The sequence below is a fragment of the Globicephala melas genome, chromosome 2, assembly GCF_963455315.2.
Source record: "Globicephala melas chromosome 2, mGloMel1.2, whole genome shotgun sequence".
In the NCBI taxonomy this organism is placed as follows: domain Eukaryota; kingdom Metazoa; phylum Chordata; class Mammalia; order Artiodactyla; family Delphinidae; genus Globicephala; species Globicephala melas.
This window is the reverse complement of record NC_083315.2, coordinates 544,306-560,477: the sequence shown is the minus strand read 5'-3', so window position 1 is coordinate 560,477 and position 16,172 is coordinate 544,306. Positions and strand designations below refer to the sequence as shown.

Sequence of the window (16,172 nt, the reverse complement as noted above, 5' to 3'; positions counted from 1 at the left end):
CTCCTAATGTTTTCTGTTACCAGATAACAGGTGGCGATCATTTTTACATGTTATTGCAATATATAGTTTTTTTTACAGAAAACCTCTGAAATTTTTAGCATCTCTATCATAAATAAATGGTTCGTTGTTTTTTATGGAAATAATTTACTATTATGGTCATCATTATTATTTAGTAACATGTAAATAAAATTTAGGAACAAATATGAAATAACATGATTTCAGGAATTCCTGAGAATTTCTGGGAATTCCAGTTTCTCATTCCGGAATCTGGAAGATTCATATCTGTCAGAATTTGGAAACACTCGTGTGGAGGGAGCATAGGCTGGCGTTCCATCCCTGTGATCCTGCCCCTGCCTCTGCCTCGGCAGTCGTCTTTGTGCACAAACCACCCAGTCGGCGCAGTGGCCAGCCCAGCACACGCGGCAGCAAAGTCCAGACTCAGGAGACCCACCTGACCTTTCCCGAGCCACAGGGCTGCCCATAGCCTCTACTCATGAAGCGCATGTCCTCTGGGGAAAAACTGGCAGCCGAGATCTCTGTCATCCAGCGCTTGAGCCAGACAGGCACTGGGGCTCAGACATGGCCTTTGGAAGAAGGTTTGGAAGAGCCCTGCTGTTGACGCAAAGAATTTTGGTCTATTAACTTAATTTCATTAGTAAAAGGAAATAAAGAGCCAAAGGGGGCCGAAGCATCGGCCAGGCCAGGAGGCAGAATAATGAAGAGTTAGAGGCGTGACCTCCAGTGTCAGAAAGACGTCAGCTGAGTCGGGTTTCTGCCACCCCCTGGCTCAGCGGCCTTGGGGTGCTGGCGGGCCTCTGTGAGCTTTGGTTTCCTCATTGGTCAAGGTGGCAAAATAGAAGAGCCCGCATTTTAGGATTACTCTGAATATTAAATGAAACCTGACACACATAAGTGCTTTGGCACCAGGGGCTCAGCACCTGTTGGCAATGGTAATTGTTACTGTTGCATGTTGTTATTCTAGACAGCGTGAGGTGGGGAGGCTTTACCACCCACACAGGTGGTCCTCAGCTTTGCTTTAAGATTCTAGCAACCAGAGAAAGGCAGAAAGACAGTGAGTTAATACAGTGAGGGCCTCTCCACCATAAGGTAAAAACAGCCCACCTGCCAGTGAGTGTAACTGATCCTGGTGCTAAGAGCAGAAAGAATTTCTCCCCGAGGACTTAATGGGGCAGACAGTGGGTAGGTGGCGTGCAGCATTCTCCACAATACCTTCTCCGTGAACACGGCTAAGAGTGTCTCGTGGTAGTCTCATTATTGAATCACGGTCTTGCGTTTTTCAGCTATTTAGGATAAATCCATATAATGGTGGGTCAAAAAGGGATGCCCTGTTGCTGTCCCAGAACAGCTGAGGAAAGCATGTATTGATGAAGTGCTACTCAAGCTTGCACAAGTTACCCATCAGTAAATCTTGTGCAAATGTGATACTTTTGGCCAGACAGTAAATTGCTTGGAATTATTATAATTCCCACAGGTAAATATTCTTAACATAGCCAATAAAAGAAAAAGTATATCTACAAATGATTTCAGGATTTTCAACACAGGTAAATGTTTTTCTGTGGAGACACAAAAGGATATGAAAAGTCTATGAAATGCAAAATTGAATGTCTCTAGGTAATCTCAAAATAATACACCTGACATTGTACTTTACAAAATTATGCCTTAAATGTAGATTTCAACCAGCAGAGAAATGTTCACGTTGACCTGACTCTCCACTTACCGTTTTCCAAGTGCAGCAATGTCTGTGATTGTTGAAAACTTTTGATGCGTTCATTAATACCCAAACAAGCCGATGAATGACACAGCTTGGTATTTATCCAGAGCTATGAGCTCAGGTCTTGGCATATCATAAAGGGACTTAGTCTGCAATCATTTGGCTTTGACATATGTTCATTTCAACTTGCAAGTTTTGCATCTGTATATATGCTTTTAATCTGGAGTTTTAGAACACAATTTAATTTTTAAACTAATGGATACTCTGCATTTTTACTCACCAACCTTCCAACTTCTGTTTCCCCACACAGCCGATGACTCTGTACCCTAATTCTGAATGAAGTAATAAACTCCTTATTCCGCTGCCCTCTGCGCTTACCTTCTGCTACTTATCACAGTACAGCTTGTCTGTCTTATCAGCTGCTCCTTGAGTGGGGAGACCGTACTAAACTCATTTCTGTGTCTTGCAGGCTGTCTTGCTAGTAAACACAGGACTGTCCATCCTCTCCTCAGGAGGGATGGTGACAGAACAAGGCTCCCGAGGGGCCCGGCTGTCCTTCGCTCTCAGGTCCTTCAGAGCAGCTTTTCCTCCCTCTGAGCCTGAGTCGTTCTGTTCCCTCTGCTGTTGATGTCTTTCCCCACCTTCTCCTGCCCCCCTTCTCTTTGTAGACATACTGTTTCCTTGCTGCATTTGCCCGCTTTATGTGGATATTATCTTCTCCCCTGTCCATGGTTGCTTCAAAATCTTGCAATGAAAATATTTTGCTTTGTATCCATCCCAGCGATTGGGCAAGACAGTTGTTAAGGCGTGCACCCCACACTAATACTGTGAGTCTCTCTAAAAATACAGTAAGTTTCACTCACTTCTAAATCACAAATGTAGAACCCCTTTGTGAAATAGGAGGAGAGTTGGAGGATTTTTTGTTGTTTGGAAATGGTGGGTTTCTTCATCACAAGTATCCTAATATTATTCTTAATGTAAATAGGTACTCTTTAGTAACACGAGATAAAATGTTGAAAGGTCATAATTATAAGTAGATCTGCATTTCATGCACCTTAGTGTAAGTATCCTTAAACTGAAGAATGAATTTCTGGACCCATAGTTGAAAGCCTGCTGGAATCCATTTCTATGTGGTTTGAAGGTAGATTGCGTATGGAATTTAATACTATAGGATCAGGAAATCCAAGAGAAGATTGAGGAGATTAGAAAATGGTTGGTGAGGTTTCAGGCAGTTCGAAGGGATCTCAGAGGCTGGGTCTAGAATCATGCTTTATCTCCGCTTTAGGCATTTCTTAGGGCTGTTACTTGAGGATAAGCTGTCTGCACCGTGGGCTCCAGGCTCAGCTGGGATACTGTTAGCAAGCGGCGTTGGGGAGGTCTGCCCCTACTCAGAAGCGCTTCGCTCGGCTGGGCTCATTCCTGAGTACTTGCGGCAGTAATGGAGGAATCCAGGGTTCACCCCTGGGGCCACTTCCCCAGGTGTACCACCTCCCCACCTGGGGAAGCAGGAAGAGGAAAGCATTCATTTCGAAAGCTGAGTTCAGCAGCAGGTGGTTTGCAAAATGAATCCCAGTGAGAAGACCAGAAGCCAGTGACGTGTTGCCCTGATAGAGTGTGTTGGGGACTTGGAATAGGGCAGTGTCCTTGGGGTCTGGTTTGGGGCAGCTTGAGTTGAAGACAGTGAAATGTCCAAATACAAAGGCCGGTACAATAGTTGGAAATAAAGGATTGAAGCTCCAATTATTCATTAGAAATGGGGCTACCATTTTGGGACCCAGAGGAATGAAGGGCTTAGGAAGGAGTGTGGAGCAGGTGGGCATGTTTGTGTTTTTTTTTAAATTCATGATTGAATGTGCCTCTTAAAAGCTAATCAGAAAGTAGCTGTCTCTCACTTGAGTTATCACATACAACTAAGGCAGTGTTTATGGATCAAAATATTTATGTTAAATGGTCAGTCTTCCTTTAAATATTAGTTTGCCATCTTATAAGTAGATTGCTTCATTTGCCTTTTTTTTTAATCTTAAAGTAACATCTTATTTGGTAATTTTATGCAACCAGTTAATGGATTAAAAAGATTAATTAAAGGAAGATAAATAGTTAGGAAAGTTTGAAGCAAAAAGAGAAAAACGTTTACTTTTAAAGTAATTTTCCCTCCAACTGAATGTTCCTACGTGCTAACGCTGGGAAGGCCAGGTATGAAGACTGGAAAGATGGGCTTTTTAATGTAAATTCAGAAATGTGGTATCAGCCTGGAGTATGATATTGGGGCAAACTTTGTTTTCAAGCTCTAGACGGGTGATGATGTTATCTGAACACAGGTCAGTCAGTGGAGAGTGGCTGGCGTGGACTGCTGAGTTTCAGCTTATGATCACGGTGGCAGGGGCATCACATATTAATCCTCTCCCCCCATCCACTGTGTGTTGGTGAGGGGTAGTGCCTCACTGATTTACACTGTGTGATCAAACCTGTGTTGATTTCACCTTTCTCGTGAGTCAGGGACCTTGCTAGTACTTCTGTTACGTATCCACAAACTCAGAATTCTCAGGCCATGAGAAGTGAAGGTGTTTGGTGGTGCCCCAGCTCAGCAGTGACAGGGCTCTACTTCAGAGTGACATCTAGAAGACAGTCACATCAGGAATCCCTGGAGGCTTCTGAAGAGACTTTCCAGGCTCGCTTCCTGGAATGTTTTGGATTTCCTCTCTGGAGGGGCAGTCTTGGCAAAGACATTTTCAGACTTGAAAACCTTTGTTTAAGACTGCTTTTGTGGGACTCGGTTCCTTCATGATCTCCCACGAACTGCTTAAAACACACACGCACACACACACACACACACGCACACACACGCACACTCGCGCACGACCTTAATTGGTTAAGGGGTTCTTCTAAGTGGTAATTGGGAGTTATATGGTTTTTCTTCAGAGGAATTTGATGTACTTTGCAATCAACTACAGTTAATTAATTGCTTTCCCATTACGTGGGTTTGGGGTATGGAGTGGCAGGTCGTGCGATCCTGTTTCGTTGGTGGAAAAGCTGAGAAATACTTTGCTCCAGGCCACACAGAAGGTGGCTGTGAGCCGGGAAGGCATCCAGGGGCCTCTGCTTACTGCTCGTTGCCTGGTTAGTCTGTCCCTCTGTCCAGAAATTCAGGGCTCAGGGTGCCTGAAGGCCTCACATTCCTGTTTTCTCTCCTGTTTGAGTCAGAGGCTAGTTACACGTGGAGCACACTTCTTCACCGAGGAATTCCGCGTTTGGGAGGCAGTAGCAGAGGGCACCAGGTGTTTACTTAAAAAGATGGAGAAAAATGCGATAGTGCAGTGTTATTATTGTTAAGAAGAATCTTTCAAAACTGGAAAACAACGGTTACTGCTTACGCAGCCAGATGAACTCCAGTAGTTAAAAAGGAAAATTAGAACCACTTTCCCGAGAAACAAGCTTTAAGTTAATACATATGTTGTTACACTGATCTAGTTAATTTTAAAAATAGTCTCTAAGACAAAAAGAGTAGGAGGAATTTTGTACTGAAAACAAATTATCTGTTACTAATCAGAAGATATTTAAACTCCATCTTCTAATGAAATTACTCAGTAGAGTCTGCACTTACATTTTCTTAAATAAGAATTTTACTTATTCAGATGTGTGTGACTTGTATGTTTATAATGCCCACTAAGAAAGGATTAGTCCTCTTTTATTTTTATTACAGAGGAGATGGTGGGAGTGATGGAGGACCTCACCTCCAAAGGGGAATCCATGCTCTACAAATACAACAGTAACTTGTTTTCAGTTCCGAGCTTTAAATTCGCTTTGCCGCTTGGCTATCATAAATAAAGAGAAGTAGAGAAAAAGCAAAGATAATTAGATGATTATGATAAATACACTATTGAATCGTAACAGTGTATACCTCCCCTAGCCAGCATTATATGACCACATCAACTTAACTGCTGAAAAATGACCATATGAAAAATCTCTGGGCTGTTAAGCTTTAACTCCATTCACTTCTTCATGGACACATACTATTAACTAGTCCAGCTAGAGCATAATTAGAGCCTTCTCACTGCTGTCTAGCTACTCATTAAGATTTCTGACGATAAAGAATGTTGATATCTAAGGCAATTTAATGTAATGATCTGAAAATGTAATAGATCTTTTCAGGGAACTTGTTGCCTGATGTATTTGCAACAAAAATACTTTTTATTCCTCGAAGCATGCTTTCCCCCCAAATTTATTTGAGAGGCTAAATAGAGAAAAGAAGCTTTGCCTAGTTCCCAATTTATATAGTGCACTAGGCTGCTTTACTTTTTGTTTTAAAAACACATATTCAAGTCCTGTTACAGAAGTTTGCATGCTGAAGAATTTCTAAGCATAAGGGTCGAGGAGTAAGAGGTACCAGATTTGGTATAAATGATGTTTCATTTTATATATGTCTATAAATCTTTTGTCCCTTTTTGGTCCGCTGGCCTTTGAGATTCCTGCTGACAAGGGCTGTGGACCCTAACCCAGCTCTTGGTCTGGCTGGCTGCGGCCTCCTGATGCTTCTGTGACACACAGAGCGTAGCGGAAGCTTGTGTTCCTCCTCTGGTCTATCCTTTACTCTCTTCTGTATTTAAAATATTAAAGTATTCTAACATAATGCATTAACATATGCTCATCGTAATTATTCAAGCCATGCAAAGGAATAAAAGTGAAAGCCCCCTTCCACATGTTTGTTTGTACACATACACATTTGTGATTTTTATACGTAAAGTGAAGTCAGACTGGGATTCTACATTGTACCTTTTGTATTTAATGCTATGTCTTGGTGATCTTTCATATCAGCCTTACTCCTTTTAATTGCCCCATAGTATTTCATTATACATAAATCAGTAATTTATTTAACAGTTCCCTTATTGATAAGTTTTTAGGTTGTCTCCCCAAATCATGTAATTACAGAAATGCCACAGCAAATATTTTTACATATGCTTTGGATATGTACACTGTTTCCGTAGGATGGATTCTTTGAAATGGAATTGCTTGGGTCAAAGAGTATGCACATTTCGAATGTCGATAGTTCTAACGGGCAGTCGTTCAATGGGTATAAAAGTTCAGTCATGCAAGATGGATAAGCTCTAGATCTGCCATACGACACAGTACCTATAGTTAATAATGCTGTTTGTGCACTTACAAAATTTAAGAGGGCAGGTCTCACGTTAAGTGTTATTAACAGACAAAAAAGGGGGAGGTATAAGAAACTTTGAGAGGCGAGGGGTATGTTTATTGTCTTGATTGTGGTCCTGGTTTCACAGGTGTGTGCATATGTTCACACTCATCAACTTGTGTGCATCAAATGTGTGCAGTATTTTTGTATGTCAGTTATACCTCAGTAGAGTTGTGTTAAGAAAAAGAATATATGCACAGTGAAGTCTAAGTACTGCATTAATTTTTTTTTTTATTTCAGAGGGAAATAGTGAAAAGTGATCAACCAAGCTTGGTTTATGTAAAAATTTTTTTGATACTCCCTACAGAAAGCAAGCATCAGTTTACACTCTATCAGTAACATACCAAAGGTTTCAACCTCGGATACAGAGTGAAATCAGCCCAGCTCTTAAAAACAAAACAAAGACCCTGGTGCCCAGGTACCACTCATGGAAGTTTTAATTGAATTGGTTTGGAATGGGGTCTGGGCATTGATGGTCTTTAAAATCTCCCCAGGGTATTAAAGTTGCTCACCTAGGATTGAGATTAACCGTTATAAATTCTAATCTGCAGGAGGTTTTTTGGTTTGTTTAATAGGGGGAAAATGTATCTTATGTGAATTTACCTATTCCTCATTGCTAGTGAGGTTCATAAAGTTTTTCATACGTCAAGTATCCATTGTATTGTATACCTTGCCTATTTTCCTATGTGGTTGTCTTTTGATTCTTGATGAAAATTAATCCTTTGTTTTTTATGTGCAAATAATTCCTCTCTGCTTGTCATATGTCAAAGCCAGATGACTGGCTTCCCCATTCTTTCCTCCAGTGATTGGAGATGCTACTTTTATCAAATATTGTCATTTCACTTTTAAGAGCTTGTTTCCAGATCTTTCTCTGTTACATTGATTTATTTGGACGTTCCATTGCTGTTTAATTACTATAGCTTTGGTATATTTTAGTATTTGATTGGCCAGAGAGTTTTCTTAAAATATTTAAAATTACTTTTTGCATATTTTCCATTCCAGATCATCTTGAGAATCAAATTAAAAAAAAATCTAAAAAATGCTGTTGGGATTTTGGTTGACTTACATGAATTTATAAATTATTTCTGGATAAATTGCAATTTTAATAACACTGAATTATCCTATTCAGGAACATGGTATGACCATTCATTTATTTAATCTTTTGTATACTTCAGTAAAACTTAATAGCTTTTCCCCCATATATTTACAACACATTTCCTGTGAGATTCACTTCTAGGTATTTTTACTATTATTATTTTGCCAATACTGGGATGGGAACTTTTATCAAATTACATATTTTGATTTGTTATTCTTAGTGTATGGAGGGTTACTCACTTTTGAATATCCAGTTACCCTCGTATCCAGTCACTTTACTGAGATATTTTTATTAATTATCGTAATTATTCAGTTCATTCTTCTGAATCTTTTTAGAAAGACTATTATATTTCCTACAAATTTTTCATCATTGCAGTAACATTCCAGTAGATCATCAATTTCTGTAAATGTTCCATGGTGGTTTAAAAAGAATGTGTAGGGAATCCTTGAATTGTTCCTTACCCGTTCCTGATTTAAAAAAATAATAATAATTCTTAGCCAGCCTGCAATCCAACAATCTGAGTCTAATTTCTTCTTTCTTCTGGAACAGCATCTTCTCTTTTTCCTTGGAGTTTCCTCCTGGTCTCATCTCTTGAGCCCTAGGTTTATGAGTGCTGAATTATCAGCATAAAATTGGCTTGCAAATAAACCGAAGGCCAAGCAATATATTTTACTAGCTTGACTTACGTGGTTCCATGCCACTCACTTGGAGCTCTGACTCTTTACCATTTCTACTCCTGAGAGATGAAGAGCATCTCTGAGCCAAGCTCTGCGCCGGGCGCCAGCCCCTCTGTCATCATTAATAAACAGTCGTTGGCAGGGTTCACGGCTCTTGCTCTATGAGTGGCATGTTTGGAGGAAAAAATGCTGAGAACATTGAAAGCCAGCTGGACGGCTGTGATGGCTGTGTCACCTCACCGGGTCTCACCCGCTGCCCCCTGACTGCAGACAGTGGGGAACAAGAGAAGGAGACCTCTGTTCCCCATTGCACCTCCGCCTGCCATCCTGTGTCACTGGGTCCGACAGGACGCCCGGAAGGAGGGCCCTGTGAGCGTGCTTGCCATCGCACTGCCACCTCCTAGCTTCTGGCACCCTTTTAGGAACCGAGTTACTCGAGCACATGATGGGTCACCTCGGCCTGCCAGCCCCTTGTCCCCTGCTCCGGGTTCCTGTGGTAATCGGAGTGGTCTCACCTGTCCACGCTGGCCGGCTCCAGCCAGGGGCCTGTGCAGCCAGAGGGATCTGTTAAGAATGTAGTCAGCTCCCGTTAGCCCTCTCCTTCCACCCAGACCAGCCACCCTTGAATATTTTCTGTCTGTTGAAAACTAAAGGCGAAAGTGCTCAGCCTGGCCTTTGGCCCAGCAGGTCGTGTGGCCCGCCTGGCCTTTCCGCTCACCTGGGCCGCCGGCCTCCTCCTGGCCTCCGCCACGTGGCCGCACCCGCTCCTTCCGTCGCGCCGGCCCCTCCTCCCGTGCGGACCTCCGCGCAGGCTTCTCTCCTCAAAGCCCCCGTGTGGGTGTCCCTGGCCCTCTGCCCCTCTCCCTCCTGGTACCTCTTGGACTTAAATTTCCGTTTATTGGGATGGGCTTTAAAAAATTAAAATCGCTCTTCGCCACTGAACTGTGAGCTCCATAAAAGTAAAGACCACGTCTGTTTTTGTTTACCAGGATGTCTCTAAGGCCTGGCATCGGACTCGACAAATAGTTAAGTAAATAGGAAGCAAATTTGTTGAATGAAAGAATACAGAAGTGATTTCAGGCAGCTTTCTCCCTGTTTTACTCTTGAATACATGCTTCATCTCAGCTTAGTCATGTTTATTTCTTCCTTATCAGCAGTAAGGGGAGGGGTTTACTCTCTGTACTGGATAGGGTAATACTTCTTTATTTCAAAGATTTTATTTAAATCCAGGAAAAACATTATTTTTTAAAATGTCCTCTATTCATCTTTTAAGAAGAAATTTTGAGAAAAGTGAGAGAAAGCAGCATTCGCCTGATCTCGGCATGTTTGAAGCGTGATTGCAACCACGGACGTCGGCCTCCTGGTCATGGAAAGGAACCTGAGCTGGTAAACTATCCTAAGGCCGGTGGAGCCTGGAGATGTCTGAGAAGCAGCAGGGGATGGACGACAGCTAGCAAAAGAATTGCATTAATTCAAGACGTAGAAAAGCTTATTGGAAGCGTTCTTCAAAACCCTTCAGAAGCTAGTAAAATAATATTTTACTGCGTTTTTCTCCAGCTCTTAAAACCTCACAAATGCAAATGCGTGATAAAATGTGAAGATAAGTATTGGCAACTAATTGCATTCTCAGGGGAGATTTAATTGAAAAGGGGCATATTCGTGTATTTGTACTACTTCTCTTCAGTAAGATGTTTATGGCATCTGCTCAAAGTAGAACGGACATTTGAAAATCCTTTGACACCGCTGGTATTTAAAGAATAGCAACTGGCTAACATTTGTGGCTCTGTACATTGAATATTTTGGCTCCCATCCGCTGGTATTCATTCTGAAAGATTTATAATCCTTTGGGGAGTGTGGTCAGTGACAAGAGTAGAAGTAAATCCTGAAATGTGGAAAAACTAACTTTCCCTCATAAAAACCTGTTCTAAAAAAAATCCCTCAAGCCTATGACTATGTTTCCAGATTTTCAGAAAAGCTGATGATTTACAGAAAAAAATATTTTTTCTATAAGGATCTAACCTCTTAATGATAAATGTAAATTTTCCATCATTTGGCTTCAAAACTGGCCTAGAGATAATTCAGCAAAATACAGGGCCTTACCTTTCGGGCATCAGCTGCAGTTACATGGCTTTTAAAAATGTATGTCGTCAGTTGTAGCGTCAGTAATAAAACTCAAAAGGTGGAAATAGTCTACGAGAGACAAATGAAAAGCACTTGAACTCGGAAGCAAAGCTTGTGCTGAGCGTCTAAGTAGAAAAGTGCTATCATCACAGAAACTAGAATGCAGGCATAGGGGTCAAGAAGGTCCTCCATTACGTGCGACCGAGAACGGCAGGACAGAACATCCCTGTCCAGGGAGTGGCCTGGGGGGCGGAAGTGCTTTTGGACGACTTCTCGCCTCCTGCTTTTGCTTGAGTCTGCAGCCGCCGGCTCAAGAGCCCGCTCGACCCGAGGCCCTCGGCTTCCATTTCAAACCTTTCATGTAGGAGCCCACCTCTGTTCCTGCAGGTGCCCCGGGAGGATCCTTCTGCCTCCTTTCTCCATTTAAATTCAGAAAAAGAGCCTTGTTTCCCTTATTTTCTTTGCTTTTCCTTTTTCTGTATTATTTTCCTTAATTAATTATGGTTAGCACTTAGATTCTTCCTTATGGTTTACAAAATATCTACCTTTTTCTAAGAGGTGCTGGCATGTGGGATCCCGTGTCTGACAGCAGTGACAGAGGGTGTATTGCGTTATGTTTTAAAACCCACTGTGGGGACATTGGTGGTGTTGAAATTTCTCTTGATATCGAGAAAAAGATGCTAAAAGCTATAAGAACAAAACTTACTATTTTAAATGTAAGTAACAGAATTAAGGCTCTGGTCATTCTAAACTTAATCTTGAATATGGAGGACAGCCTAGAGTACCCAGAGGGAAAGTTAGAATGAAAGCAGAAATGGCGCTCATAGCATTTTTAGAGAAGTGGAAGGAATGTTCTGGAAAGGAGTTAGTAGGAAGTCTGAGCCTAAGCGTTTCCTTCCTCACTTGCTGATGCTCACCCTCTACTGATCCCACTTTAGTTTCTTATGTTAAAAGAAACATATTGTGTTGAATTCACAGAGGATTGGCATGTGCGCATTTGTGTGATGTGAAGGAGGGGGTGGGTAGCTTGAAGATAGTTTCCATTTTTTGTGCTCAGTCTGTCTATCTGCATACACACGTATGTAATATATAGCAATATAAAGTAATGATTTGCAAATGATGATAAATATAATTTGAAGGTGTCTTCCCTCAAAAAAGAGGTTTATTCGAGGCCATTGCTACTATGTTTTGAGGTAGAAATCCAGGGCTGTCGTTTATGAACACCTTTTACAAAAATAGTTTATTCTTGGCTCCATTAGAAATGTTGCTTTTGTGCCTTATGAACTATTTTGGGGACTCTTATTTACCAACCACTCTCAATAGCAGTACAAGCAATGCGTACTATGCTGTGTGCTTCGAAGCTTTTCGAAGCGTTCATGATCAGGGGACATTGCTTAAGAATTCCTGCAGTGAATTCTGAGTTAATTTCCTGGCAGGCCTGGTTCACCGATCAATCACTACGAATTTTTGAATCTCTTGGATTTCTCTAAAAAGCAATTCCCCACTGCTCTTCACTTGTGGTGATTGGCTAAACAGACACTGACTTGCATGCTGGTGGGCCAGCGTCGCGTTCGCGACAGTGAAGCGGTCTTTCTTCTCCCTCAGTCCAGCCATCGGTAGGTCCCCGGGTCTAATGGAACTACCTTGTCTTTCTCAGCCCCACGCCCTCACTCCACTGACGCTCGGTCCCCGTGTGGACGGCTGCGCTGCTTCCCACGTGGCTTTGCCTTCCCCAGGTTTCCTCTGTCCCAGACTGTTCTGTGTACACGTGTAAGAATAATTTTCAGACACGGTTTGCGCTGCAGAGTACACAGTTCAGGGACTGCCTGTTACCTCCACATAAAACTCACGTTCCTCAGACCATCTCTCAGGGCTCGCCCCCGGCTCTATTTAATATCGTAATGCCACCTAATGTCGCAGCTGTTGAAAGCAGGCAGACCACCTTTCCGTGGTGACTCTCGACTGGAGCAATATCTTATGACGCCCTGCGCAGCTTTCTTGGGCTTCAGCTCTGCGTGATTCATTTAACAAATTATAATCCACTCGGAGGAAAAAGAATTGAATATGCTGTGTATGGGGTCACGCACTTCCCGGCTCATGGATTCATCACCCTTTAGCAAATTTCCATGGGAGTGTGAGCTTATTTAACCTTCCTGTGGCCTTGCGTCTTTGCAGGGAGGAAATCAGACGGCTACAGTGATCGCATTGTGTTGCATGCAGGACTTCAACTTAGCGCAAGAGACCTGCCAGTTGGCGATCAGGGATGTTGGAGGCCTTGAAGTTTTAATAAACTTACTTGAGACAGATGAAGTCAAATGTAAGGTGAGTGGCTGGCTCACGGTGGACGAGGAGCCTCGTTCACGCCTTCACCTGCTTCTCTTCTCAGTGCTGGGCGTCTGCCCTTCCTGCTGCTTGTTTCTTGTCTTTATGATTACTGACAACCCGCTTCTGCTATTAGCTATTAGCTGCTCTTGTCAACTCTCTGCTTTTCTTCCTTCTCTTTTGGCTCTTTTCCATTAGCGTGTGCTTCTTAAATGATGAACGTTTGTTTACTTAATTGAAGGAAAATGCGGGGGGATATGTGTAACACCTGGGAATAGAAACTGTTCCCTTAAAAAACTTAATTGGGGAAGGATTTTAGGTAGCTTGGAATTTTTAAAGAATATAGCACTGCTTACGTATTAAGCACCCATTCATCTATAACTTCTTCTTCTCGTTTAGATTGGTTCGTTAAAAATCCTGAAGGAAATCAGCCATAATCCTCAAATCAGACGTAATATTGTTGACCTTGGGGGCTTGCCAGTCATGGTTAATATTCTTGACTCTCCACATAAGAGCCTGAAATGTTTGGCAGCTGAGACAATTGCGAACGTCGCCAAGTTTAGGAGAGCCTGGCGGGCGGTGAGACGCCATGGGGGCATCACCAAACTGGTGAGTAAGTACCACTCAGGGCAGCGGGCACCCCGCCGTCCTTCCCGGCTCCTCCCGGATATCAAATAACCACTGGGCGTGCTCTGGGAATCTTCTTTTTGTGTAACGTGTCCTTGAAAATTATTTTTGTGTATTTACATTGGCAAGTAGCCAGAAAACATGTTCAACCTCACTTTTCAAAGAAATACAAACTTAAACAAATAGAAGTAACTTTTACGTATCCCATAGGTAGGGATACACTCGTGTGTGTGGGCAGCGTCGGTAAGAGGGTGGTGACTTACTTCACTCAGTCTGAAACTATCAGAACATGGTTAATCAACTCTACTCCAGTATAAAATAAAAAGTTAAAAAAAAAAAAGAGAGGGTGGTGAGACCCTCTGCACTGGAACACTGTCTGGTAGCCCGTGTCCTCTGCCGTGGTGACCTCACTATGAGGAGGTGTCCTCCATGGAGACAGTCAGAGCTGCAGGCACTCACTCATCTCATTGCTACTTAGAGGAGTGACAGCTGAAAACAGCATGTTTTACAGTGTGAGGTTAGTAAAATAATAGGCATCATATCCACAAGAAGTGTCCACTGGCTGCTGTCAGTATTGTGTTTTGGAAGTTTACATAGTAACAGGGAATGTTTAATATTATACAAAATCATAACAGGATTAAAAACTGATGATACCCATGATCCCAACTTTTAAAGACCAGAGCTAACAAGTACAGAAAAATCACTTGAAATAAATACACAAAATTGTTCATCAGGGGTTTTCTCAGAAATGACCACCACATTTCCTTCCTACTTTTCTACATTTGCCAGTTTGCTGTGTGTTACGTTTATGTTCAGAAAAAATGATTATTTCAATAACTATCGCTGAAAGAAAGAAGCAGGCTCAGTGCCCCTGCCACGGCAGGAGGGACCTTCATGCAGTGCAGTATGGAAGCGCGTTTGTATCCTCACTGGATCTTGAGTCGCTTCCACGGCTTTTATCACGCTGGATTGTCACCACTTCCCTACTTTAGGTTCCTGAAGATGAGAGACGTGTCTTATTCATCCTAGTGTCCTCCTCAGCACCTCGCCCAGGACCTCACACATATAAACAGTTAATAAATATCTATCGAGTTCATATGGATTTAATGTGAATACGTACACAGTGAAACACGTTCAGAAATTTACTGAAAGAGGTTCTGTGTGTTCACTGTATCCACTTGTAATCTGTAGAGCACTGTACCTTATAATCATTTGCCTCAAAAACAAGGTGGACTTATGGCTGGATAGATGGGTGAATAGATAGTTAGCTATGTGATAAAACAGACGTGGAAGAATGTGAATTATAGAATCCAGGTGGTGAGTATGTGGACGTTGCTGTATTCTTTCAGCCTTTGTGTGTGTTTGAGAATTTTCATAATAAAACGTTGGGGGGAAAGTAATTATTACTGTGATTATCATTGTCCTGCTTAAATAATGAAATCGTATGGTAGGCTGACATGGCTGTCCACCGAAACTACTCCATGAGAATGAAAGACAGAACACTTATGCCTGATGTGTGATTTATGGACATCTTATGCGTCATGTTTAGGGCCTTGGAGTTTGGACAGTTACAGTCACGTAGTCAAAATAATGACATACATTTTAATTTAATTTTAAATAATAGCAAAATTAGGAACAGGAAAGACCATTAATGGATAAACTTGAAATTGCTAGGTTGGGAACACATCTGACTTCTCAGCCAGGATTGGGGATCCACTTTTGGTTGGGTACGTGTGTTGCGGGGGAGTATGTAACACGCAGGCAAGAGTCCCCAACGAAGACTGGAAATGAGGGACATCACACAGTACAGAGATGAAGCCGTGGGCTGATTATGGCCCCAGAGCAAGGGAACCAAGGGCAGGATCAGAGCAGGCAGGAGGGCACTGGCCACAGTGGGGTCTGGGCACCTAGATGGCATTCAGGCTCTGGAGGGGCAGCTCGATAAGACTGGGCAGAAGGTGTGACGCCTGAGCAAGCAGGGAGAGTGCACCCAGGCTGGAAGCACTGCACGTCCAGGGCCGTCAGTCCCGAGGCCAGTTTACGTGCGCCTCTGTATGTAGAGCGTACTCAGTCCTTTCACTGAAAACCATTTCAGATGCCTCTAGAGGTGTAGATCTGCAGAACAAGGTGGTGGGAATCCAAGTATAAATATAAGTGTAAATAAATGTATGTCCCCGACCACAGTGATGTCACAGCCTCATGGTCGTGGGGATGTGAGGGCAGCGGGGATATGGGCAAAAATATAAGCATAATGGTGAGTGTATTAGGTAGTTCGAGGAAGTCAGTACTGGGAATAGTGGAGGAACTAAGAGGGGGTGATCAATCAACTCTACTTGGAGAAGGAGGGTCAAGAAACAAATGAACATAACGAAACACACACACACAGATACAGAGAACAGACTAGTG

General features: G+C 42.5%; 1 protein-coding gene across 4 annotated transcripts in view; it reads left to right on the top strand.

Annotated features, from left to right (window-relative positions):
• The window catches only part of ODAD2 (outer dynein arm docking complex subunit 2), a 210,928-nt gene that overhangs the window by 54,076 nt on the left and 140,680 nt on the right, over positions 1–16,172 (top strand). For all 4 annotated transcript variants that reach the window (XM_030832309.2, XM_060291557.1, XM_060291543.1 and 1 more), the window contains 2 exons: positions 12,993–13,139; positions 13,539–13,748. In XM_030832309.2, coding sequence (XP_030688169.1) covers positions 12,993–13,139; positions 13,539–13,748 — 357 coding nt within the window. The remainder of the gene's footprint in view (positions 1–12,992; positions 13,140–13,538; positions 13,749–16,172) is intronic.